Raw genomic sequence first — 26566 nt, 5'->3', positions numbered from 1 at the left:
AAAAATGGCATAATTTTTGGTTATTTTCCTGACTTCAATATTTGACCTATTTTTTGGTTGCTAACTGAGAACCCATATATATATTTTCTATTAAAAAAATTAAAAAAGGTGAATTTCACAGTTTTTAGAATCTGCACCTTGTTGTGAGGTGAGGCTTTTAAAAATGATCCCTGTGATGATTCAACTTCAATTAAATGCTTTGCTTTAAATAATCTGTATTCAAGTCCAGATTTGAGATGTTTAGAGTTTGAAAATAGATTTTAACCCTGATTTTAGATTTTGCAGCTGCAAAAGATAAACCTGTGCAATTCACCACACGGTGTGTTGGAAGCATATTACTGTTTCATAATTTGTGGAACAAAAAGATAAAACCTATGCTCTCAGATGTACAGCGTTAAAAAACTGATGCTCGTTCTGATCCGCACTCCTTGCCAGTTGGTGGCGGTAAAGTACCGTAATGTTGTTTGCCAGGTGTCATTAAAGACCGCAATAAGAGGGAGAAGAAGATAGTTCACTCCAATCTACTTCCGCGTTGGTCCAAATGCAGCTCTACAAGTACATGTTTACCTTTCACTTGAAAATGCGTTACTGAAAGATTTGCAATATACTTAGTTACAACAATTAACTTTTTAAAAGCTTGTTAAAGGCCTCCCCCTGGTCTAACGTAGTTCATATTAAGCCGTTGCATTGCTGGGGGACTCAAAGTACAGTTAACTGTCCGTTTCCAGTCAAAGATCTGATGCATTCATAAAACTGAGGTGCGCCAACTACTTCTATTTTCTTCACCAGTAAGTAATGACCCCGTTACGAAACACAATCTATAATAATTGTTTCGTTTATTCTAAATATTTCCAATTTAGTATTTCTCGAATGGAAGCTAGTAACTTTCACTGATAGCTATGGAGTTTACATGGTTAACCAGTTAGCTGAAGTAACAGATCTAGAATCCCAGATTAAGGACCCGTTCTCAAACTGTGCCGTTTTCAGAGGAAACATTCGGTTGTTTCATGTAAATGTGCAGTACAAACACAACAGAACTCTTCCATTTTCACCAGAAATTGTTGTCGTGTAAACGGGGCCTAACTGTCTAATCTATATATCTAAAGTTAACGAATGAAAACTGGTTTGTAGTGCTGATACAAACACTAGCATGTAACTATTATTTGGTTCATTTGGTTGTATTGTTTGCATAAATGCAATCCTTCATGTGGGCCTATTTGTTAGGTAATGACCATATCTGTGTGGTTAGAGATATTGCCTTCAGACAACAAGCAGGTGTATAGATAAATGTTTATTAGAGCAGGATCAATGTTCAACAGAGAAAATAATCACAAGCAGTTATGAGGTGTTTGAATAGCCCATGCTTGCCCAATTTACAGACTTTTGATATATAAGAAATGGCTGTTTGTTAGATGCTAAGGTTTCTTTTCCTCTTCAATGGCACTGCTTACTTAACTAGTATTTTTTTTTATATAAATTTTTGCCATTACTTCTGCTGTATAGTTGTCTGAAGGTGTACTAAAATTTCTGTGTTTCATGATAAAATATTCAAATATCAAGCAAAACTATTCAGAATATGCCTCATCTCTGTTTCCTTACTGTTTTCTAGCGATCGACTAATTAAAAATGTCTGGCAATCCTGCTGTGGTTATGCGGCTGGTGGCGTCCGCCTACTCAGTCGCTGAAAAGGCCGGGGCCATAGTAAGGAAGGTGCTTCACAGTGGAGAGCTTGGCATTGTTGAAAAGGTGCAGCATCAGATCAGTAGAAAAAAAAAACATATTTTCTTTAGCAGAAATGGATTAATTTTAAGCATTTATGACGAATATATATTTGCACCTTTTGCACAGACAGGAGCCAACGATCTGCAGACGCTCGCGGACCGACTTGCACAGAAAAGCATCTGTGCTTCGCTGTCCAGACGTTTCCCCAAGGTCACCATCATTGGAGAGGAGGTAACTGGATGTGCAGCTTCATTTAGAAAACATGCACTTGTCAGACTAAATCAGCACCTCAAAATGTCTGTTAATTACCCGATTACAGGATCTCCCATGTGAGGAGGTCCAGGAGGATATGATTGAGAATGGCCAGGCAGAGGAAATCCTTCAGAAGAGCTGTCCAAAAGAGTATGAAGCACTAAAAGAAGAAGAGGTAGCTACAAACAAATAAATAATGAAATCCTTTTTATGACTATTATTGTTATTGTGCATACATTTGAAAGCCTTATCCATAAGTGTGAACATGCTTAATTGGAATATGTTTGTGTTAATCTCAGCTAGTTGTTTGGGTTGATCCCCTTGATGGCACCAAAGAATACACTGAAGGTAAGGCATGTGTTCAAAAAAATCTGTGCTCTCAACTTGAGCTTTCAGCTTGCAATGATATATAGCAAATACATAGTACCACAGCTTGCACCTAAGCTTAACCTCTCAGCATGGATTTCATGTTTGCTTTTGTTGCAGATTAGTCTTTGTGCACCAGTTTGTTGGCTGGTTTTTGGTTTCCTTTCCCTGCTTCACCGTCACTTTTACAGTGTTTGTGTTCCTCCTTTTGTGCGTCCCTGGGCTTTTCTCCTATCGTCCTCTTTCTTGTCCTCTCTTTGCTGCCTTCAGCCTCAAGTTGTCTCCATCTACACGCTGTTGACCAGAAACCACACAAAGAGTTGGACAAGACTCACAGCACAGCTATCCGTACGGCAGTGTAGACAGAGCACTTTTAATGGCCACTTCAGAATTATTTGCCAGTGATAGAAAGGGTGATAGAATAGCTTATTTTCTTCAAATAACATCCCTCCTGTTTCTGGTCTTAGGGCTACTGGACAACGTGACAGTTCTCATTGGCATTGCATATGGTGGCAGAGCAATTGCAGGCGTCATCAACCAGCCATTCTACAATTACCAGGTTCAAACCAAACTGCAAATTGTCCGCAGCTTTGCTTGAAAAGACGCCATCAGTAGGTTATTTTGACGGTTTTCTCTCCAGCTTGGATCAGGGGCTGCTTTGGGGAGAACAATATGGGGAGTTCTCGGATTGGGCGCCTTCGGGTTCCAGCTGCAGGAAGTTCCAGCCGATAAGCGAATTGTCACCACCACCCGTTCCCACAGCAACAAGACGGTAACGGACTGCGTGAACGCCATGGAGCCTCACGACGTTATAAGAGTCGGGGGTGCTGGAAACAAGGTGAGGTGGATTTGGAGCCACAGTGCTTTTACTACACTAATAAAACTTTTAGATGTGGGCTGTATTTTAAGCACTCCTGTTCATTGACTCCACACTTTGCAGATAATCCAGCTTATTGAAGGGAAAGCATCTGCTTATGTGTTTGCCAGTCCAGGCTGCAAGAAATGGGATACATGTGGTCCTGAGGCAATCCTGCATGCCGTCGGAGGTAAAACTCTTAAAGTTTAAGGAATGAAAAAAGGTTTATCTTTCACCAGATTGACTCTTAAGGTGAAACGATATCAACTTTTTTTTGTTTTTCCTCATGCAGGAAAACTGACTGACATGTTTGGGAATCCTTACCATTATAATGCAGAGATAAAGCACATGAACTCTGCTGGGGTTCTCGCTACACTACGCAACCATGATTACTACGTCAGCAGAGTGCCACAGTCTGTGCTGCAAGCGCTGAAGTCAGATTGAGTTCGGTCATGATGTGCCTCTGGGGCAGAGATGGTCTTGGTCTTTATTTGTGTATTAAATTGCTATGACACTGTTTATTACTTGTTATTGTTGCAGTAATCTCATTCTTTTTGACAAGTATCATTATTTAAATCATATATTAATTGTTATTAACAATTCAGCAGGAAAAGATAGCCATCTAACCAACCTGGCCTTAAGTGAAAAAGTAGCTGGTTCCAACAGCTGGTTGTGGAACAGTTATAGCAAGAACTTCCATCATATGTTTGCAGTAATTTGGCAATTTATCTTTTATATTTTGGTGAGGGAATCTTAGCTGGACATGGAGACAAAACATACCGACTTCACTCTTGTGACTAAAACTTTTTTTATTCTGATGGCATTATTATTGTCTGAGAAAATATATTTTTGTAATATGTTTTTGCTGCATTTGGTTGCAGAAAACATTCACCAACTGCTGCTTTCCAAATAAATTATAGTAACCAGAGCAACATGTAGAGGAAAAAGATTCAAGTTTAAAATATTAACAGACTTAATGATTTTAATCTAACATTTTAATAAACAGTAAAGTCATAAAAGGTGCCAAAATTAACTCCTTAAAACTTGCAAATATTTGATTGTTGCCTTTTTTGTAAATATGAATCCAACATTTTTTTTTGAGAATTTATCAGTTTGTGAGCCTTTTATAACACCTGATTAAAATAGACAAATACTTGATTACATTTAGGAATATATTTTGTATTTTAATCAGGTAAATATAGTTAGTCATTTTTTCTGATGTATTTAACAGTAAACAAATTTACACAAATATTTGTTTTCCTCTTATTTGTCATAAATGCCAAATAAAAAACAGATTTCAACATAAGACTGTTGGTGTGCTTTCTTGTGTTTTTAGTCAGTACAAAAATATAAAGCTTAATAACAGAAAATATTTTTTAATCTGTTTTTTTATATAAATGGAAAAAATAATTGTATAAATTTATGTAAATTTATACTGTTCTAGATTATACTACAGCAGGTTATGATTTTTAGATATTCATTTGTAGATCAGCTTTGCCCATTAGTTTGTCTTGGTCAACACAAATATTAAAATACAAAGTTAATATTATCTAAAGATGTTGATGCCACTTTTTAACGAAGAACCAACTCAAACTTTGCAGGTTAAAGTCAAAATTAAAGATTTTTATTTTATCAATAAATAAATGTGAAGGTGGTAAAATACAAAACATATACATTTATGCAAGTTAATTACATCAGTGCGCAAAGAGAATGACTTAATGCTTAGTTACCAACCTTAAGACAAGCTGAGCAACCAGATGGAACAGACAGTAGCTTAACCGCTGCTGGCGAAAGCCACCCAGCGAGCCCCGTAATCTTATTACCAGATTAGGAAACCATTATGAGGGTCGTTATTTTTTCACATCCATAAACAATATAACTTTAAAACCCAGTTTCTTTATTTTGAGCAGCTTTTGCATTCTTCTTGCTTTTTTTGCGTTGAACGGCGGACATGATGAGCCAGCAGATAATGATGCCTGCCAGTAAACTCACAAATCCCACAACCACTGGCACCCACACAGGAATGGGAGTGGAACACTTTGGCAGTATGGTGGCACTGATGGTGCTGGTGGTGATGCTGCCTGGATCAACAGTAGTCTTGGGGGGTGCCGCTTGGCTGTTAGCTTTAGTGAAGATAAAAGGAGACGCCTGCAGGGAAAGGTGAAATTATTACCTTTGTTCATTAGGTGACATTAAAACAACATAAATAAATGATTGAATCGTGCAACTGTTACATTGAGGGGGGAAAAAATCAAAGTACATTAGAGTAAAATACTAATACAGAATTATCCTATTTCAGTCAGAAATGTTTGTATGCTCTGCATCACCACGATCAAGTCCAGGCTTTTACTCCAAACATAAAGATCTACATATAACCCCACTCAGATTTGGATGACAATCTCTTAGAAAGTTACCTTCAACCACACAGTTTCTGTAACCATTAGCAAGCTTTTGGCATAATTTTCCCTGGATATTTGACTGTACTTATCACAAACAATGGAGTTAATTCATGGCTATGTCCAGAAAGGATTTATGTACAAGAAAATGTAGCCTTGAACCTTTGTACTTCTTTAATATCCAATCAGTGCTTTAAAACTACATAAAGGACAAAGTGCTGAACACAAATATAAAATCTATTAAAATCAACAGTATTCAGGAGATCTTTTTCTGTATGTTTCTTAAATAATAAACTTTTACAAACAGTGGGAATCCTGCACAAATCTGTGGGAGATCTATAAATACCTCAGAGGGGCAGTGAATCTTGGCACGGTCGTGTGTAAAGTTGTTGTAGGCTTGCTTCCTGCCAACCGGCTCCAGCTGGAACAGGAAAAAAAATAACATATATTGCTCTTAAAAAAAAAAGTGAAGTGAATTCACTATGCCTATGTTTGGTTCACAAGTGCAGAAAGCTCACCATGTTGTTCCACAGTCCGATGGCCATCTCTGCATGAGCCCGTTCACTCAGGTGGAAACAATCGACAGAGAAGAAACTGGTGTCTACCTCGCCCAGCTGGTGAATATCAGTTATGTCCAACATTATTTGGTTTTTGACCAGTTAATTTTACTTCTTACGTTGTATTAGTTCAGAGACTTACTCCAGTTTGAGGGATGAAGGAATAGTGGAAAAAGGGTTGCAACACAACAGCAAAGTCTTCTTTTCCATCATAACGATCTCCAGAAATTAGATACTCGATCTCAGTCTGGAAAACCAAAGTTCTTTTGTTCATCATCATGTTGGAAATACAAATTTTTTTTTTTAAGAAAACACAGCTTTTATCTATTACCTGGTAATTTCGATTGATTCGTTTCAGTTCCTCAATCTCTGGAGCGTTGTTTGCTGGATTGATAACGCAGTGACAGCTGACCCTGTAAAAAAAAAACATCCTATGTTTCTTTTGGCACAAAAGATAATTAATTCTATAGCTGGTCAACAGCTGAAGATCAAACAATACTTTACAAAACAATATATCTTTAAATAACACTTCATGGACCTTTTTATAAAGAGATGGGAAGCTTTCAATCAGTGTCAGAGCAGCTGATTGACGAATGTCAAATAGTCTGTTTCATTCAAAGAACTGTGTGGGTTTGTGGAACAAACAGAAAGCATTCCTTAAGACCTTAAGAAAATTCTTCATCACGCTTAGTAAGTCCAAACACTATTTCCAAAAAATTTTGAACTCCCTCGACCCAAATTGAGAGTTTCTGACAGAGAGGTTTCAAGACACTTCAAGCTCTCCATAAAAGTCTTTGACCGATAAATAAGACTTAAAACGCAAAACATGTGCTTAGACAGTTTAAAGTTTAATTCAAACTGATAAAATAATAAGCAGTAATATTTTGCAGTTCATGGTGATCTATAAGCAAAGTTAAATTTCTTTCATCCGCTGTCAGCCATTAAAGCCACAAGTTTTATGCATTTAAAGATGAGAACCAACCTCTGCTGTAGTGAACAGCCCAGTGTGTCCTTTTTAACAGTTTTAAACACATCCACCTGCATAAGATCCACCAGATTCACCAACACCCTCGGTACCTAGAGACCCCACAGCAGGAAATGGGAAGACAATTATAACTTACTTCATTGTAGGTGGGCACTTCATAACATATGTATTTTAGTTTTTAACCCTTACCTCTTTGTAAAGCATGTCCAACGTTAGCATGAGATTGTTGCTAAAATTCTTTGGTGACAAATTATTCTGCAAAGAATTGAGTGAACAACGTGTTAAAACACCGTGATAAAGTGCTATTTATTCACCATGTGGAAAACTTACTTGATCGTAGCAGTAATTACAAAGATCTGTTGTTCCGATGAAAATTGTCACAAGTTTCCAGTCACTTTCGAAATTCACCTCCTGTGTTGAAAACATGCTAATTTTGAGGATGGAGAGCAGATCAGGGATGCAGAGAGTTTTAAAGGTCAGAGGAAAGTCTCACCGTGTTTTCTTTCATGGCCTTAATGAGAGCTTGGACTTGTGCAGGAAGCTCTCTGAGACAGAAAAGAGATGGCAGAAGTTATTAGCAAAATTAAACAGATTTACTTGGCTGGAGGAGCAAGAGAAAAAAATGCATACAAGGACTTTGCTCCAGCAACAGCCATGTTGAAGCCCTTTTGCAGCTGTCCTTGTCCTTTGGAGAAACCCTTTAGATCTGGATTGAACTTCTTCAAGATATCTGGCAAAACGCAGTGAGAGAAAGTGAAGCAAGTGCAAGAAAATCTGAAGCTATTGTTCTTTTTTTCCAAAACAATAGTTTTTCTCTGCACTGAATAGTCAAGAATATGACTGTGCTACTCTTTAATAAGACTACAATGGACTAAAATCTTCAGTTTTGTATTATAAATGTCCTACAAAATGCAAACTGAAAACAGCAGCTTTCAACAAACTCACTTGGTAGTGTTGTGACAGTCTCCAAAGCTTGATCCCCTCCAATGCTGCAGGACATAATGCAATAAAATATTATATGATTTGGCTAAAATGTAAATGTGAAAAGTTAATTAAAATGAATATATTACCTCCATGATACTCCTTTGTATTCTGTATTAAGATCAAGAATGCTATTTGATTTTGCACCAGTTCCTGCCTGTTGAGTGAGGAACGCAGAAAGTGAAGTAAGATGTTTAACAGGATTAAGATCGCAGATTAAACACCAGTTCACAAAATCCATAATGCTGATCAAAAACAGAGTACAAAGTTCAAAAGTGCTGGAATTATTTTTTTTAAAAATCATAAATGTTGGCGATAATTAAATTTGGCATAAGTTAACGTTCTCTTTTCTATTTTTAAGTGTAGAATTGCAGATATCTGTGTTTTCCGGTACTTACTGTCAAAGAGTCTCCCAGTGCTGCCACCACCTGAATATCTGATGGTCTCAGCATGTGTACTAAGGACCAAAACAGATTAAATCAGTTAACAGACAAGAGAGAGAAATTCAGGCTTCAATTCAATAACAAAAAGCAGTCACAGTGATTTGCACTTAGATTAAAAAGAAAATTTACATCTGAAAAATCCTTCTGTAAACCATTACAGTATTAGAAAGAATAATCAAATGGATCCTGAGGGTAGGGTAGGGTTAAGGTTAGGGTAGGGTTAGGGTTGGGGTTACTGATATGGACTGATATGTGATGACAGTCTCACCTGAAGTCGGTTGACTTTCAGAGGGAGCCAAGTTATTACATGAAAAATCACTTCCCCAATTCTGAGGAAAAGACACACACAATTAATATGTTTTTGCATTTGCCGTTTAAGAGAAGAAAACTGGATTACAAAACTATTGAAGTAAAAATTCATTAAAGACTTGATATAAAGAAATAGAGAGCTGCAGAGGACAAAGGCCTATGTTGCATCTCTATTTGTTGATCATTTACAACTTTTTCATTCAGTTGGAATGAACAGTTTCATTCATTTTTGATAAAAACAACATAAACATTATAAACTTACAGTAACAGGATCGGGTTTGGGGGAGGGTGCAGAATACATATAATCACTGTTCTTATATGTCCGAATAAAGGGGGAATCCTGAAGAGAGAGAGAGAAAACTGTAAAAATGTCAAGACCATAAACTATATTTCACAAACACTATTCAATTCAAAATGTACTTTTCTAATTTGAAGAGATTTATATGAAAAAATATTAACTTTCATACATTTGTTGAACATTTCAGTTCAAAAGGAGAATCAAAGTCCTGGCTGGAGGTTTTGCTTCCCAGAGGTTCCAGCTGTAATGGAAAAAAGGACAGTTGAGCAACATTTATGGATATTCATGATAAAGTACATTGTATGATTTTTTTATTTTCATTACAAAAGTACAAAAATGTGTGGTTTATTCACCATGTTGTTCCAAAGAGAACGAGCCATCTCTGTTTGGGCTTTCTGGCTGAGATGAAAGCAGTCAGGGCTGAAGTAAGAGCGATCTGGACGGCCATCCTAAGGAAGATTAATTAAATCAAATCAAATTTAATATGCATTGACTCCCTTTTCATGTCTTAAACAGTTCTACCTAAATGATTTAAGAATTTCTGTTCAGTTTATGTTTCAGATTGTTTTTAAAACTGAGTCAAGGATATAAAGTTTTCCAGAATTATTGATGCCTTCAGTAAACATGTAGAAAGACAAAAAAAAAAAAAAAAAAATAAGAAAATCCATATTTTGTTGCAGTAATATGATCTCACAATAAATTTTGGGAAAATATAATCACCTTTATTATGGGTTCATTAATTTAATGGGAAACATATATTTAAATGCTTTTTTACATATTTTTTTTCCAGTGGAGGCATAACTTGTGAAATATATTCAAATTTAGGTAGGTATTTAATTTTCCAGCAGTACACTGAATTTGAAAATATTAAGGGTGTATTCAGACTGGGTAGTCCGGTAGATTCGGTTCGATTGGGGACTAAAATTGCAACATTTGTTACATTTTCAGAACTATAGTTCGCATTCACACTGCACTGTGTCAAACGACTAACTAACTAAAAAACCTGTTCCCCCCGTCGCCTGTGGGGGCGCTGCACCAAGAACTACTGAAAGAATCGACACAAAACCTCTGAAGAAGACCAGCGCAACTGGTCAGAAAAAGTAAACAAAAACGGAGCAGTGTCAGATTTTAGCGGTTGTAGGATTTCTTGATTGATATACATTACTGGTTTGGACATCGTCTGTTAGCCGCTAACGCTAGCGACGTGACGCTCCTACAGGCGCCGTTACGACGCGGTGAGTCTGTCCACTAAACCAGGCTGTTCCAATGCGGGATGAATCACAAAAATGATCGCAGCGCCATTATTTCTTACCCGATTTCTATAAACATCGATTAAATTAAAGCTGGGAAAATTGCTGATGTTTGTAAGTATTCTCCCTTGATCTTTATCAGTTTGGTTTCCATCAAGATGCAAGAGAGGACTAAGCAAATTCCTCCATCCTATTTGATGATTATGTTCAAACAAATGAGGCAATTAGTTCAGTTTTTGTCATTTATTAAAGGTTTAAAAATTACAGCAGCTGCAGAGCGCCACAGCAAAGGGGATTTAAGCTGATAAAGAGGTGAAACGACTTTAAACCAGTTATATTCTGCTTTTCCTCGCTTTCTGTGTCGGCACGCAGACCCGTTGATGTGACAACCGTCACGAAATCTTCGTTAACCCGTAGAGCAGAGAGTAATATACGACCAGAATGCCCTGCACTGTTGCTGACTTAATGCTTTTGAAACGGTCTCTAGTCAGCTTGCATTCAGACAGGTTTTCTAACGTTTCAGAGTTCACTTCAACCATTCCGAGACCTAGGTTTTCAGGCGGATCAGAGTTCGGTTTTTATGTCCGTTTTGGAATTCAAATTTGCATTCAGACCTTCCCAAAAACTCGGAATTCCTAGACAAACGGATTAGAGTCTGATTCAAGACTCCAATCCTGGGTTGGTCTGGAATCACCCTTACTTTAGTAACTTTAAAGCAAAATCAAGCAGAAGGAGCACACCACACTATCAAAATTAAATAATTTCATAATCTACTGAGTGATCAAGTATAGAACATTGTTTACAAATAAAAGACAGAATTTCATTACTAACTGGCAGTCTGGGCAAAGCGATGTCTCTGAGGAAAGGCTGAATGACCACAGTGAAGTCTGACTGGGTATCATACCGGCCAGACTCAATAAGTTCATGCAGAGAACGCTGGAAGTTAAAAGAAACAATAATAACCATCAGTGACAATGATCATCTTATTTAATCTGATCATTTTTGTACATCTTATTCTACCTGATATCCTCTGTTTACGGTTTCCAATATTTGAAGAGCTTCAGAGTTAGGTTCTGGCATTACCACACAAGGGCACAATATGCTGTCAAAGAAGAAGTAACACTGTGTTAATGGTTAGCTAATAACTAGATGTCTCAAAAGGAGAGTATAAGGAGACACTCACTTTAGAAGCCATGTTGGACAATTCAGCGATGCGTCCATGTGCATTTCTCTGAGTGGACTTATGTAAAGAGGCTCCACTAGGTTCACCAGAGCTCGGGGAACCTGAGAGAGATCAGCTTTGTTAGTTCTAATAGACATGCAACCATTGTGATGTGGAAACACCTTGTCAAATGAGTGGCACCTCTTTTTGGAGATAGTCCAAGCTTTCCTTGAGAAACCCTACGTAGTTTTCCACTGAGTAAAGGAGCTGTAAATGAAGAGAAAATGTGTTTCTTTACACACCATCAGAGATAACTTCATAGTTTTGTCTTCTTGCTTCCAAATTTGAGACTCACGCTATTTTCGCAGTATGCACAAAGGTCATTTCCACCAATAAAGATAGTAATCAGCTTCCAGTCTGATTCAAAGTTGATATTCTGGAGAAAAGAACATGAAGAGAGAAAAAGAGTTAACTTTTCTATTTTTATACCACTACATTAAATAATGTCAAAACTCAAAGTATTTTTCAAGCTCGAGTTGCTGTGTAGAATTACAAAAGATAAATGTAGACTTACAACGTCATTTTTCATCTTTGTTACCAGGGTACGCACTTGTGATGGTATATCCCTTTGAACAGAAATGCAAAATGCAATCATGTTTATCGCTAAACGATGTGATGTTATCCCACTAACGATTAAGTAACTTTTAATAAAAAATGGTAACTTGTTGCTAAAATTAACACCTGGAGAACTTACCTGCTCTTTGCACCAGGCACTGCCTGATTAAGGAAAGCTTGTGGATTATTCTGATCACCGACACCAAGCGAGTATCCCGTCACATTGTGGTTAAAATGTTTTAAAATGTCTGTAAAAACCAAATACTCTTTTAAAAAAGGAACATTTGATGCAAAATTGATATTTCTCAAAAATGAGTGATTACTAATGAAGTCATCAGAAATACGTACTGGGTAAAGTGGTAACAGTTGTGAGGTTTCCATCTCCACCAATGCTGAAAACAAACATAGGAAATTACTTTCAGAAAGTGCCCTTAACCCTCTATGGCATACCGTTGCCCTCAGGCAACAAACCACAAATCTGTCCCTCACGTTGCTCCTTTGTGTTATTTTTGGGGTTTGATGATTTAAAATACCTCCAGACACATTTCTGTCCAAATAAAATAGGTATTGAGGTCCATGTGACCTTTTATTTAGAAGAGGAGCAGTCCTTTTCATGAAGCGAAGGTGCATGCTACACCTTGCCTCCTACCTGTAAGTTATACATCACTTTTCTTCATGTTTAAATTTGGGACACTCTAACTAAAAATATTTTCATATCTGTGAATATGTAAAGAAGCATTATAGATCATTTCAAGACAATTTTTTAAATTATTTATATGCAAAAACTGTGTTTTTTTGTTTGTTGCCTCAGGGCAACATTGTGCAGTTAGGGCCCTTCTGTGCAGACAATATTATTCTAATGTGATGATATTCAATTTATTACAAAATAATTATCAGAGCCAATTTATGTACTTTATTATTGACTAACAGCAACAGGAGATGGATGCAAGATCATTTCATGGACAAAAGGTGCATGGTTCAGAAGTTGGGGTCATTCCCAATGAAAACATGAGGATCCACTGTACAACCATTATTTCATTGTTTGTTTATCCTCAAAACTGACTTCAGTCCCAAAGGGTGAAGAGCTGGTCATCAATGAACAAATGGCCCCATTCCAAGGCAGGCAAAGACTGAAGCAATACCTGCCAAACCCAAAAATATGGGTTTGCAGGGAACTTCATATGGCTGGTGCAGATGGTGTTCCTTACAACCTATACAGAGCGAGTTGTGCAACCACCAAATCTACCAGATATGGGAGCTGATGAAAATATTATCCTGTGCTTGGCTCAAATTCTAACAAAGAATCAGAACTTCAAACTCTTATAAAAAGAACCTGCAGCCCTAACTACAGTGACTGATGTGAATCTGGTCACTACAACCCATAGATAATCAGATAAACAGGTGGTGATTCCCAGGTACGCCAATAATCAAGTGTCAAAAATGTGATACACAATTTTTTCACATCAGCAAGAAATTCCTTCCTGATGTTTAGCATATAATGGGGAAAAAGACTAATTTCAACATCCTTAGTGATTCTAACTCTGCCAAACATACCCATGTACAAACACACAAATGCGCGTTTTAGTAATTTGCTCAAATGTACCATTCATTAATGAAAGTTAGTCGTTTATTTTATATTTGGTGAGTTGGAACCATGTCTGATTTATTTTTGTCAAAAAAAGTGTTTTTATGAATATAGTTTTTGTTTGATTTGTATTTAATTTCTCATAATCACTGTAGAAAACTTTGCATTTTAGACCCCTTGTAGCGCAATGTTGCCCTGAGGCAACAAACCCAAATCCGGTTCCGGGAGGCATCAGGGTCCAATTTTATGATTGATATGTAATTAAGGGCCAATAAGCTCCCAAAAAATGCAGGAAAATATTTTTTCCCCAAAAAAACAAAAAGTCATGCCATAGAGGGTTAACTTTATTTAATCAAAGAGTATGAAAAATAATAGTTAAGAGATGAAAACAAGATGCTGAAATAATAAAATTAGAGAGTCTTGACATACCACCAGGATAAACCTCGGTACTGACGTAAGACATCCAGGACGTTATTAGGGCTGGATCCGATGCCGTTCCCTGCCTGGCAGAAAGAATAGGAAAGTCCTTCAGTAAAATGTATGACCCAAAATGTCTAACAAACAAAATGACTCACTGTTAAAGAATCCCCCACAGCCGCCACAACTTTGATATCTGCAGGCCGGAGTTCATGGACTGGAAAATACAAAGAAAATGTCAGGCGATGTCAGATTGTGTTGTTCTAGATCCCACTGATAGAGCCTTTAGAGAGACCACGCAATATACATGCTGTTTACTGTCTGCTCACACTAATGAACAAATAGACCACTTTTTGACAACCATAGTTTCCTTTAGTAGGTAAGTTTTAGTTTAAATTATTAGAAATAAAAAAAAAACAAGGATTGGTTTACAGGATACTATATTTAAATGTGTGATGGCTCAAAAGTAAAGATTACCAAGAGCCAAATAAGACAAAAAACTATGAAAATATTTTATTTGAAACAAATTATATGTTAACACATAAAATTACCTGAAGTAGGAATGGAGGATGAAGGACTGCGATCTTCACAGGGCAACTCTGTGCCTGTATGCTGATTATCAAGCACATATAAAATAACCACAATGAGACAAGACCCCTAATGCTTGGCAAACCATTTGGTTTGGTTGTGAATTATTCTTACAGTCTGAATGAAATGGTCTGCGTTTCTGTGGTGACTTGAAGGAGTGTTAAATTCTGTCCTCAGGAACGGTCGGTCCTTGTGAAGGAGGAACAGTTTGAGTAAGTGAGTAAATGAGTAAGAATTAACATCTCATGTCACTTGTAAATCTTTATATGACTGTTTGTGAAGACCTTTTGTATTTATACTCACCTCAGTGGGGCATTGCAATGTAAGGATGTTTTTCTTATGGTCTGGAATATGTTGGTCGACAATGGGCTGAAGCTGTACAAAAAATAAAAAATAAACCACACACATAGATATGACATCCTCTCAGAGTGACAGACTAAAAGTGTTGGTCAGTGTCACTTTCACAACTTCAGATCTCACCAGGTTTTTCCACAACTGTAGCATCAGTTCATCAGTTCGCTTTGAGGCTTCAAACTCTCCAGTAGGCTTTCCAGTCTGCTAGCAAGAAAGATTTATACATATTCAAAAGATATGATCACCTTTCTCCTTTCTCTAAATATACAGGTATGTTAGATGCTGCTTGTCGGAGAAAGTGTAAATGTAAAACGATCACATCAGCAGCTTAAACTCACAGATGACAGGCCTCTGATGAGAGGGGTCGCCTGAAGAGTGACAGTGAAGTCATCTCTGTCTCTGTACCAATGTTTCTGTACCATCAGCTCATCCAGCAACTCCTGGAAAATAAAAACAGTTAGAAAAGAGCAGTTTGAAACTGTTCAGACTCCTTTTTTCTTACAAGTCTTTAGCAAACAATTTCAAGACGTTATGCAACAGCTCACTCTACAACTAAGTAGATCTTATTAAAAAGGAAGAAGCTTTATTTGGTGGGAATGAGAAACCTACCTGCAGGGTGTGAGTCAGCACGGCTCTCTGAAGCTTGAGTTCTCCGTCGGTGTATGTGTGTGTGCATGGGCACATCCTGTAAGCAAAACACCTTTATTTACTCAACAAAACCTATCAAGCTATTAAGAACAGCCAAAAACATGCTCAAAATTCAGCTATTTCAAAATAGTAGGCTAAATACTCATAGCAGACAATTTTCTTTTTCCACTTTTCTCTTTGAGCCCAGTATTATCCCTTTCTGATTCTTTCTTTTGGTGCTGCTTACTTTGTCTGGAATGTGTTTAGTCCTCCATCCCACAATGCCACACTGACAATGGTCTTTTTCAGCTGCAGCAAGTACAAGTAAAAGTACATTATACACATAATCACTGTCTCTTAAATTATTGCAAAAGAGCAATGACACTATTTAATTTGCAACATACCTGAGAGTGGAGCAACTGCACAGCAATATCTACCTCCTCAACCAGCTGTTTGAGAAGAGACGAGATCTGCAGCAAAGACACAAGGATTGTTTTGTGAATAATTTCTTGACCGTTATGCTTTAGTCAATTTGAAGTTCTTTTTTCAGGAACTAATTACACATGAATAACATTTTTCCATCACATACTTCTTGTGATTAAATCACGTCAAGGAAAGTTCAGGAATGAGAGTTGGACTGTGAGATAATATCTGGACTCTGTAACTTTAAACCTCTGAAACAACACGCATTAAACTCTAATAAACAAGTGATTTTTATTAGTGGCCTTTGAAGTTTAGGCTCTAAGCAACTGATAGAGTCATGTTTATAATTTCCTCTTCAGTATCTAATTATGTTACTAGTTTGTCTCTTTTTGACTCAGTTGCATTGTGTACTTAAAGTCTTTATATTTTCTATTAAGACATTATTTCCATGTAAATGTCAGTCATGTACAACACAGAATTAAACATGCACAACATGATACAATCTCATTCAACTGAGCTGTAAAGGTGCCAGTCAGGCATTCACCCTATTTGAAACTCTCCATCCATTTCTGATGCATGTTTAAACTCTAGATTGCCTGAGACAGATTTGTTGCTTTTTCCTCTTCTTCCCTTTTATCCAAATGCATTGTTTACCTGCTCCTGTTGCTCACAGGCACAGAGTCGATCCAGCTGAACAAAGAGAAGCACCAACTTCCAGTCTTGATTCTCATCAGCGCCCTGCTGGAGGAAATCAGATCATATGATATTTTTATCAGGTTTTTTTTTTATTAGGACTCTGTATTAGTCTAAGTCACAACACTCAATAAATGACATTTAAATGGCAAATTATGTAGTTTGTCGCAACAATATTGACACACTTCACATTTTGTCCCAAATACATCCACAAACATCAGTATATTATTTGGAGCGTTCCTGTGACAAATCATCACAAAATAATCCATTATTGTAAAGTGAAAAAAAAAACAGATTCACAGATAAGATGAGAGAATCTATTGACAGCACAACTATCAGTCATGCACTCCACAAACCTGGATAATATAGAAAAGTGACAGGTGTCACCTTTCTTTTCCTAGCCATGGTAGGAAAGCAATGTAGCAAAAATGTCTAAACACAAGAATTAAATTGGATGATGTAAACTAAAGTTAAGTCGTAAAAATAAACTGGAGTTTTTACCTTGTTGCTCTGTAAGTAAAGGGACAGTTCATTTGCTTGGTCCACCAGTGTGCTGTAAATAGTAAGAGACTTTCAATAAGAATAAGAGCATACCTTGAAGCATTCAGAATCATAAATTATTTATGTGACAAGGAAAAACTTTGTACCCATGTTGAAGAAACTGAGGGATGTGTTTGTCTTCTGAGATGGGAGTCACTAATCCAGGATTGAACAGAGTCATCAGCTCTGTTCAAGAAAAGGAGGAGAAAATGAATAAATAAAAACAGAGAGGAGTTAAACATCAAAACTCTAACAATTCAGAATTTAAGCAACACCTCAGCATGCACGGTAAAGCACAGAGTTATAATATACAACATTTCAGTCTGTGAAAATTAAATGCCAAAGCACTGTTTTGTTTCAAGCAGTGTATGAAGTAGTAGTAGAGTAATCCAGATTTTAAAAAGCTTTTATAGCAGTGGCAGCTGAATTAGTTCTGTGCTGTTTTGTTCCAGGAAGGCTGAATCTTGTCATGGGTTTTCTCAGGGTACTCCAACTTCCTCCCACTGTCCAAAAACATGCATTCTAGGTAAATTGGTCTCCCTAAATTGTGTGTGTGCGTGATCCTGTGTTTCACAGAGCAAACACAGTTGACTTGTCCAGAGAGAGGCCCACTTGCTTGGTAACAGCTGGAGACAGCACCAGCCCACAGCCCACCCCAAACCCCCGGCAACCACCCAAACCTGAGAAAATACAGGCAATGTGTGGATGTTTGATACTATCTCAGCTAATGTCAATATCAGTGCGGTATAGATAGTGCAAAGTGGTGCAATAAAAGCTCTGATAAATCTCAAAAGAGTTGTTGTCTAATGTAACAAATAGAACAGCAAGAAGCTGGAATTTACAGTTCCCATTAAATCATAGGAAAAAACAAGAACAAGGAAATCCTGGGTGAGTGAATTTCACAGTAATGATGAAAACTGGAAAAATAAAAGCAGGAACATACCTGTCAGTTTTGATAAGACTGTGGACAGCTCAGTGCTGCAGAGGAGGACCAAAGAGGGAATTTCAGATCTTTCAATAGAGACTTTACTGTATTAAAATTATGGTCTTTTCTTACCTTTGTTCATTAAGTCCAACATAGGAAAGCACTGCTACATCAGATGGTCTGACTGTGTCAGCTTGAGAAGAAAACATAAAAATATATTTGCTTATGTTGAATATTGCAGAAGTCAGAAAAAGCATAAGGAAGTTGTGCAATTATTGAAAAATGTATGCAGAAATTAATAACATTCCTCTAAAGAAGGACTTCATTAATCAAATACTATGAAATCTACAACTTATTCTCATTTTTTTTTCTTTTAATATGAGTAACAAAAATTAATTGGGTGTAAATCTGTAAAGGAAACCTACCAGTTAATGGAGGCTGCTGGGAAGGAAATATCTTGGTGCAAGGCGGTCCAGCTGATAAGGAATTAATAAGACATTTTAATTTTATGTAGAAAATGTAATGCCTATTGCATTTTATCTTTATGCAGACAATAAATAATTGTGATCAAATAAACAAAAACCTTAATGACACAAATGCACAGCAGATTATTGATAATTGACAACTATCCAATTCAGAATGCAAAGAGTATGAGTTAAAATATACTATGTAAAAAACACATTATACAAATTTAAGATTTTTGAATGCTCCAGAGACAACTGCCATCAGTTAATCTTAATCATCACTTACTATACTTTAGTCTGAAATACTAATCTGAATTTGATTGTGAAGTAGCATAATCAACAGAGACCTGTTGCCCAGGTGAAACCCAGCAGGGAGATCAGAAGCAGCTGCTGAAACATCTTCCCCAAATGTTGTTGCTGTTGTGTCTCCTTCTCTGCATTCACCTCTCGCTACTCTTAACTGTCTTCCACTGTCATTATCACTTATAGCCTGAGACGTCAAACATCATGAGCCTCCATAAAGGGGGGAGGCGACTGGACTGTTCACTTGTTCAAAGGACACGGCTGTGAGGTTTTCCGCTGAAATGATGGAACAGACGTTATCTGAATGAAACCTTCCTTGAAAGCAATGTCATGTTTTGCAGCATTTCAAAATTCTGTTTTTGGATTATTGTTATTACATTAGGAGATTAGGAAAATTAGAGCAAGCCATGCTTTCCATACCTACTAACAAATGTAAGAATAAACTCATGCAAAGCCCATGCAAAAAGATGCCAGGCTGAATCAGGTTCTTTTCACTGCAAGGCAAAAAAGGAGGCCATTTGTGAATTTAGATGTTAAAAATCTGTGCAACTCTTTCAGTTTAAACGATTGTGAATTAATTATTTAAAACTCAGAGCAAACTTATAGTTAGCTGCACCCATGCAGAAACTTGTAGTTTTAAGAATGCCTATTTCTGCAGATATCTTCTCTGTACTTATCAGAAACCATAATAGAAATGTGAGGATTTTCTCTACCAAAGCCTTGTTTGTAATCTTACCTATTCATTTTTAAAGTGATTCATATTGAAACTCAGTTTTCCATTGTTATTTGTCCTTAAAATGAAGCGTGTTGAATTTACTTTTAGTCATCAAACAAAACATAGAAGGTTACACATCAAAATGGCACATAAGCATTCCCGTCATGAGAAAAAACATTCATATGTATTACTGATCTTAAGTAGAACATCTTTTAAAGTTTGTCTTTGCAGGCATAGAACAAATGGAAAAAGAGAGGGCATTTTTTACTGTGTGCTTAAAAAACAAGGGAAGAGGGAAAATGGAGGTGTGCAGCATTTAGGTAGTACTATATTTAGAAAAACTTTAAAAGGTCTGGGGCTTGCATCATCTTTTAGTTTATTTTATACTTACTGCCATGTTTCCTTTCTATAGCTCTTTGGGAATCACATTGCTGGTGCTGCATCTTTCTTTCATCAGTCAACCCAAGTTTTTGGTACTTTTCCAAGATGAAAATAAAGGAAAATGTGGAAAGTGTGACTTTGTAATAAGTGGATTACAAGCAAGCCTTGGAACAAAAGGAACAGAGGAATAAAGGCTTTTCTACAGGACTGGGAGTTCCTGAGCCCTCAGATGATTTCTGTTTTTTTTATTTTTTTATTACAAGTGTTTTTCTAAATCCTCACGAACTTGGACGACCTCTGATAATTTGTTGCATCATGTCAAACCCTGAGTATATTTGGTAATTCACAATTGTGTCAGTCCATAGCATTGTTTTAGGTGAGATTCAGTTGGTTTCCATTATTCATATTCATCATTTGTTTTACAAAACAGAATGAAATGACATATGGCCACTCATTTTATTATTCATTCAAAAATAGTGAGATAAATGATGTGATGGGGGAAAAAAACAAAACAAACGGTAACACAGTTTTGCTAAGTTGCATTTTTGGAATACATTAACAATATAACGATTTGCAACATTAGCATTTACCAGCCAAGAATTTAACTGTTCAATTATATAACAATGATTCTTCAACATTGTAAAAATAACTCCCCTATCTGCCTTTTGATTGGAAAGGTGAAGGACAACATGACATAAGAGGAAATTAGTTTTTTGTTAGATGGATTTTCCTGATTTGTGATCCTGATATTAGTCTGCACCGCCTTTATGGCACCTTATCTTATGTCAAGGACATAGGCTCAGTCTGAACCTCCTGATGAAGCTTGGTGCTCTTTATCTGATTCTTTCTAATCTTTGCACAGATAAGATGTCTTGGTTGTTCTGAAGTGGCCCTTAACACAAAATATTTTATGCAACAGATGCAAATAATGGACAATAAAAGTAAGAGTAAAAACTGGAAAAGATGAAAAAAGATAATTTGTGCTGCTGACTAATATAAATCTTAGATATAAGCTAATAGGAAACAAAACATATTGACCCAGATGCTAACAGTTTAATATAAAAATATGGACATTTGATCAAATGTTCTGAGATTTTGCTATAGTGTGTTAGAACAAAATGTAATGAGAAACATTGTTCCATAATTTTCTTTCTCAGTTACAAGATCTGTAGAAAATTTTACACAATTTGAAATCGTTAATATAAAGGGTAAAGAAAAAAATGGAAGAACTTGATTTGATTGCTCAACTAACTATTTGTCATTATTCAAAATATTTTTACTTTCATTAGAGGTTTCTCAGTTTTATATGTCAGAAATAACACATCTGCAATGCAGTTCTGAAATAAGCATACAATTGTTAATAAACAGCAAAATGAAGAAAGCATGAAACGTGCTTTGCCTGAGTCCTGCAGGACTTAGTCAATTATGCTTTAGGCTGACATTATGAATAGAAACAAGAAAAGTCAATTTGCACACATGGGTGGAATCAAGAGAGATGTAAAAAGAAAAGGTTATCCCATGTCTGGGATTAAAGGTATCAGACTGAAAGTCTACCAGATGGGCCATACAGATTACTTTTCACAAATCTGATCAAAATTCAGAATGAAAGCTTGAAAACTGCATCCACCATCTCACTGCTTGGAGACTGAGCAGGAAAGCCCACTGTTATGAACCTTAAATGTGCTTTGTTGTTGTGCATCTTAAAAATTCATTCTTGTAAATCACCTATCACCTATTGTTAATCATAAAATATAATCTATTTGCTTGGGAGTAAGGTTTGTTGTATGACGTCATAGTAGGTGTGACTGTCTTGATCTTACAGCCAGTTAGAAAGTGCTGTTTGGTTTGTTTGATGCCAAAGTGATTTAGAATTATCACTAACTGGCACGCCAAGCGCAGCTCATGGCTCCTAAATATTTATCTTGGTTAATAAAGTGATAAAATGAATCCCTGCAATTAAAGAATGGACCGAACAAAGCAGGTAATTTATGTCACAGAAACCTTTTTAGGGAACATCTTCAATTCAGTTCAATTCCAAAACGCCACATTAATTCCAGAGAGAAATTAAATGTTGTAATGCCTATATAACTGCAACAGCATAAGGAAAAAGTCCAAAGCAAGTATTTTACTATAAAGGGTTAAGCATAAGCTTTTTACATAACAGCAGCATCTATCACAGCTTATTTTTTTAAACCATAAAATATACTGCTAACGTTTTCACCGTGAAATACATTTTTTGATGTACTTCCTCTTTAAGACTGTTAATTCATCTTCTGCTGCAATATCGTCCTGTATCTCTGTGAAAACATGTTCTCTTCCCTGAATGATACAAATGATAAGCTAATAATTTTCAAACTATAACGGTTATATTTTATTTATTTCTGCCAAAGGCCCGGCAAGAATGAGAATGAACACACAACAAAATGCTCGACTCCTTTAACTGAAGGGCTTTAATGCAATCACCCACGACCTCCCCCAAACAAAGATTGCAACATGTGGCAATTCTCTGTGACCAATGAGGGGATTGGGATGCTTCTACGTCACAAAATGGGAACGCTCGTGCACAAAGTAAAGTTATTTGTACAGGAGGAGGTCTGACTATCAAAATAAAAGAGCTTTTTATAACAGACCAATTCTAAAGAAGCAACACATGTAGTGCAGGCGTTTAAATTTTGAGAAATTATGTCAAGTGTTATTATCAATATAAATATAAAGTCAATTATTCATTATAATACAAAATAGATTCGCTCAAAATTTGCTTTTGAAAGTCTTCAGCGGAAACTCTGACTGACATATTTGCTAACTTTACTTTCGTCGCCTAGGACGCTGGTCTCACGAAAACAAAGCACTAAAGACGAAGAATTATAGTTTTCTAGAGGATAAAGGCGAAGAGTGAGTTACATTTCGATTTGAAAATACTTTTCAGTTGTCGTCTTTATAAATTACGAGGTAAGATATTTTAAGTTCACCGTTTGACTGTTTGGCATTTTGATGTAAACATTAGCTCTAAGTAGAAGCATGTAATGTCCGATGTCATTGTTTTAGACTGTTTTCTGACTAATAATGGGGCATTGCCTAATTTTAATGTTTATTATTATGTGACAATAGTTCAAACAAAAGCTACAGATTTGCACACGTCGAGAGGAAACTGAATTACAGTGATGTAGCTAGCAGTAAACCAGGCCCGGGGTTGCCTTCAGGTGATCAACATAAATTTAGGATAAAAGAGTGTCAGAGGTTAGGTAGCGAGTGGATTGCTTCAAAACGCTGATACTTTATTATCATTGCAGAAAATCATCTGTTTAATATTTTCTCTTGCCCATCGACAAAACTGTGATAAAATATTCTCAGATATGTTTGTGTTTAACTGTCCAAAATCTAACCAAAACAGGATACACTTTAAGGCTAATGCCATTATTGAACCAAGAAGGAATATGTTTAAAATGGTCTTGGATGGTGCTGGATATATGTTACTCTATGAAATATTAAATTACATTGCTATTGGCAGTTTGAACAGAGGACGTTGTAATTTTCAAATCGGTCAGATATTTGCATAAATATTTGAAGTACAGGAGTTGATCCTATTTGAACGAGCATCTGGCATTATTCAGATGTTTTGCTGCCATTACATTTAAATGGGCAGTTTTCCTTTCTTCTGTTCTGCTTCTCCTAAACTTGAGCTTTGTTTTTGTCCCACAAGTTGAGAAAATGGGCCGCATCTTCCTGGATCACATCGGTGGGAGTCGCCTCTTCTCCTGTGCCAATTGTGACACTATTCTGACCAACCGTGCTGAACTCATCTCAACGCGCTTCACAGGGGCAACTGGCAGAGCTTTCCTCTTTAATAAGGTGCCTATGCACATCATGGTGCTTGCATGACAAACTGTCGAAATGCTGTACTGCAGAAATGGAAATTGACTATAATTAGTATCCTTTGACTTGTACGTTTAATTTGAATCTGCACTTTATCTATAGGAACATTTTAAAATTTCCCTAATGAACAACTCCTACCTTAATATGGCCTTTCAACATAAACATTACGCAGTGTTTAATAGGAAAGCAACAAAAGACATGAAGATTAAAAAAAAAACATCTGAAACCAAATATTTACCTACGCCAAATAAAAAGACACACAAACATTTTTTCTCACTATCCGAAGATAAATCTGACCAAACCTCTCTTGTTTTAGGTCAGTTAGAACTATACAAGTCATTTCTATGTCATAATTGCCAGAAAACTTGGCAACTACATGTTTTAGATTTTTTTTTTTATTTTACTTGAATTTAAAAGTTCAAAATTCAGTTAGTATCAGGAATAACTGTCTTTTAAACGGGGTTAAACTTTTTGGGTTTCCTTCCTCAAACCTCTGAAAGTTAAAGTGATGTATTTGAGGTAATTAGAGGCCTTTTATACAAGCTCCAAGCAATCCATAAGCATTTCTTTATAAAATGTAAAAGACAGAGTTACAATAATTTGTATGAGGTGTAGAAAAAGCATAAATAACCACCGCATCTCAGCATGGAATGATACTCAGTTCAGTGATCATTTTTAACAGATTTGAAAACAACTCTTTACCCTTATTTAAGCACTAAATTACCACTTAATGTCGACAACAGGTGCCCACCAATTTGGGAGACAAACCTATCTGGAGAAGAAATGAAATCCTCTATTTGGTTTTTGTTTAATTGGAGAAAATTGCCCAACATTAAGGATTGTAAAACTTCTGTATCACTGATAATTTAAATATTCACTTGGGTTAAAAAGCTGCATTTTAAAGGGTGGCAATAGGGAACCTTGTGGAACTTGATGCTTGAAAGTTACAGATGGAATGTAAAGTACAATTTTGAAAAAGAAATCTGGGAAACATCCAAGATTTTAACATTCAGACAAACAGCTTTTACATATGATTTCGGAATCTCATTGTAGTTTGCTGGGGTAAGTCAAATTCTTATTCACAGTCCAGTGATAATAATCACAACTTTTGCCCTTCAGGTTGTGAATCTGCAGCACAGCGAGGTGCAGGACAGAGTCATGCTGACGGGAAGACACATGGTGCGAGACGTCAGCTGCAAGAACTGCAACAGCAAGCTGGGCTGGATGTACGAGTTTGCCACCGAGGAGAGTCAGCGATACAAGGAGGGCCGAATAATCCTGGAGAGGGCATTGGTGAGGGAGAGCGAAGGCTTCGAGCACGTTCCATCCGACACCTCTTGAGTTTCTCTATCCATCGGTGTGCTTACAGTCATGCGGCTTTTTCCTCCAGCAGTAGTACACACCCTTGCATGGACAGTGATCTTTTTGTGAGTAGAGCTGCACCAGAATAAAATCCTGATCCGGGTGTTTGTGGGAAAATCAGAGTTAAGGGTGAACTGTGTTGCTGTTTTTGCCCATGTCAAATTTCCTACAGATTCATGGCATGCCCAGTAGGCTGCAGTGTTGTTTAGGTTTGGTGGGGGGGTCAGCTGTTACTCCCAGATGAGGAGGATTTTCTCCTAAATTACCGTATGAAGCTCAGACAAAAGTCGGGCTTTAAGTTTAACGACCGAAACAGTTAAGATTATTGATGCATTTTTGCTCCAGTTGCCCTTGTTTAAAGGGTAACAATTTTTTTCTAGTTCTTTTCAGTGTAATTCTTTGCCTATTTCTTTATTTATGCTGTTCTGTTTATGGTACTATTTTAACTTATTGCAATAAAATGCATTTCAGCAAAACAAACATAACATGCTTTGCATCTGTCAATTTCCTGCAGCCAGAATTTGTTATTTAAATATGGTTTTCAGTGCACATCTAATACAAAGCTCATCTTTCAAATATTACATAAATTTTTCAATCCCTACTTTATTTGTATTGTTTCGTCTATTATTTTTGTAAAATAACGTAATAAAATCCTAGTTATTCCAAGAATATCTGATGCCATGCTAGTCTTTCTAGAAAAAAAATTAAGCAATTGAAACATTCTTATTACATGTCTTAATGGGCAGAGGTGGAACCAAGCTACTGTTTTTCGTGTCATAAATCATTTTCCAAGTAAAGATATGCAAGTTAAGGTCATGTCCAAGGTAAGAGATTCGGATCCCAAGCCCTCAACTATAAATCTGCATTCTAACAAGTCATTTGAACAAATATGTAATTTTATCTTACAGTGATAATTAAAGCTTTTTAGAATTCATGAGTGAATATTTAAAAGGGGATTTTGTCTGCCAAAACAAACCACAAAATAATTGAACATCCAATTTTTTTTTTTCACTATAAATTTTAAAACAACCACTAAATTGAGAAAGTAAAGAGCAGACTGATCAATTATAATTTATTTCCATGCAAAATAAAATGTATATTTATCTTTGCTAACTACAGCTGTA

The 26566-nt window shown here is 36.5% G+C and overlaps 3 protein-coding genes across 6 annotated transcripts; 2 read left to right on the top strand and 1 right to left on the bottom strand.

Moving 5' to 3' along the window:
- Nucleotides 1-499: 499 nt before the first annotated feature.
- On the top strand, nt 500-4502 carry bpnt1 (bisphosphate nucleotidase 1). Of its 3 annotated transcripts, XM_014977943.2 has the most exons (10): nt 500-788; nt 1610-1746; nt 1849-1953; nt 2042-2149; nt 2274-2322; nt 2611-2688; nt 2808-2899; nt 2981-3178; nt 3281-3386; nt 3489-4502. In XM_014977943.2, the coding sequence occupies exons 2-10, from the start codon at nt 1627-1629 to the stop codon at nt 3638-3640; spliced, it is 1008 nt and encodes a 335-aa protein (XP_014833429.2). In that variant the 5' UTR covers nt 500-788; nt 1610-1626; the 3' UTR covers nt 3641-4502. The 3 variants fall into 3 exon arrangements, with proteins under 3 accessions (XP_014833429.2, XP_087857965.1, XP_014833439.2); XM_088001839.1 differs by lacking the exon at nt 2611-2688 and having other exon boundaries at nt 501-758; XM_014977953.2 differs by lacking the exon at nt 2611-2688 and having other exon boundaries at nt 502-788.
- A 296-nt stretch (nt 4503-4798) lies between these two features.
- Nucleotides 4799-17672, bottom strand: LOC106911127 (phospholipase B1, membrane-associated-like). Its single transcript, XM_088001895.1, has 38 exons — nt 17527-17672; nt 17381-17432; nt 16841-16927; nt 16168-16233; nt 16011-16072; nt 15746-15821; nt 15475-15576; nt 15263-15340; nt 15086-15157; nt 14897-14971; nt 14746-14806; nt 14353-14411; nt 14207-14280; nt 12541-12584; nt 12332-12440; nt 12152-12203; nt 11933-12013; nt 11779-11844; nt 11599-11699; nt 11436-11517; nt 11247-11351; nt 9519-9614; nt 9335-9406; nt 9130-9207; nt 8827-8887; nt 8514-8572; nt 8205-8272; nt 8080-8123; nt 7765-7864; nt 7628-7679; nt 7465-7545; nt 7324-7389; nt 7132-7226; nt 6481-6562; nt 6292-6396; nt 6111-6206; nt 5939-6013; nt 4799-5344 (listed from the first exon to the last, which is right to left on the bottom strand). Exons 1-38 carry the CDS (start codon nt 17598-17600, stop codon nt 5078-5080), a joined length of 3075 nt encoding a protein of 1024 aa, XP_087858021.1. The 5' UTR covers nt 17601-17672; the 3' UTR covers nt 4799-5077.
- A 5310-nt stretch (nt 17673-22982) lies between these two features.
- LOC106911204 (protein yippee-like 5) lies at nt 22983-25927 on the top strand. 2 transcript variants are annotated; one of them, XM_014977994.2, is made up of 3 exons: nt 22983-23099; nt 23908-24056; nt 25200-25927. In XM_014977994.2, the coding sequence occupies exons 2-3, from the start codon at nt 23916-23918 to the stop codon at nt 25419-25421; spliced, it is 363 nt and encodes a 120-aa protein (XP_014833480.1). In that variant the 5' UTR covers nt 22983-23099; nt 23908-23915; the 3' UTR covers nt 25422-25927. The 2 variants fall into 2 exon arrangements, with proteins under 2 accessions (XP_014833480.1, XP_014833473.1); XM_014977987.2 differs by having other exon boundaries at nt 22997-23156.
- The last annotated feature ends 639 nt before the right edge of the window (nt 25928-26566 follow it).

This window comes from Poecilia mexicana, unplaced genomic scaffold (assembly GCF_051168715.1).
Source record: "Poecilia mexicana isolate PSO_F unplaced genomic scaffold, ASM5116871v1 scaffold_21, whole genome shotgun sequence".
Lineage (NCBI taxonomy): Eukaryota > Metazoa > Chordata > Actinopteri > Cyprinodontiformes > Poeciliidae > Poecilia > Poecilia mexicana.
Note: the sequence above shows the minus strand (reverse complement) of the source record. Positions and strands in the feature narration are given on the sequence as shown.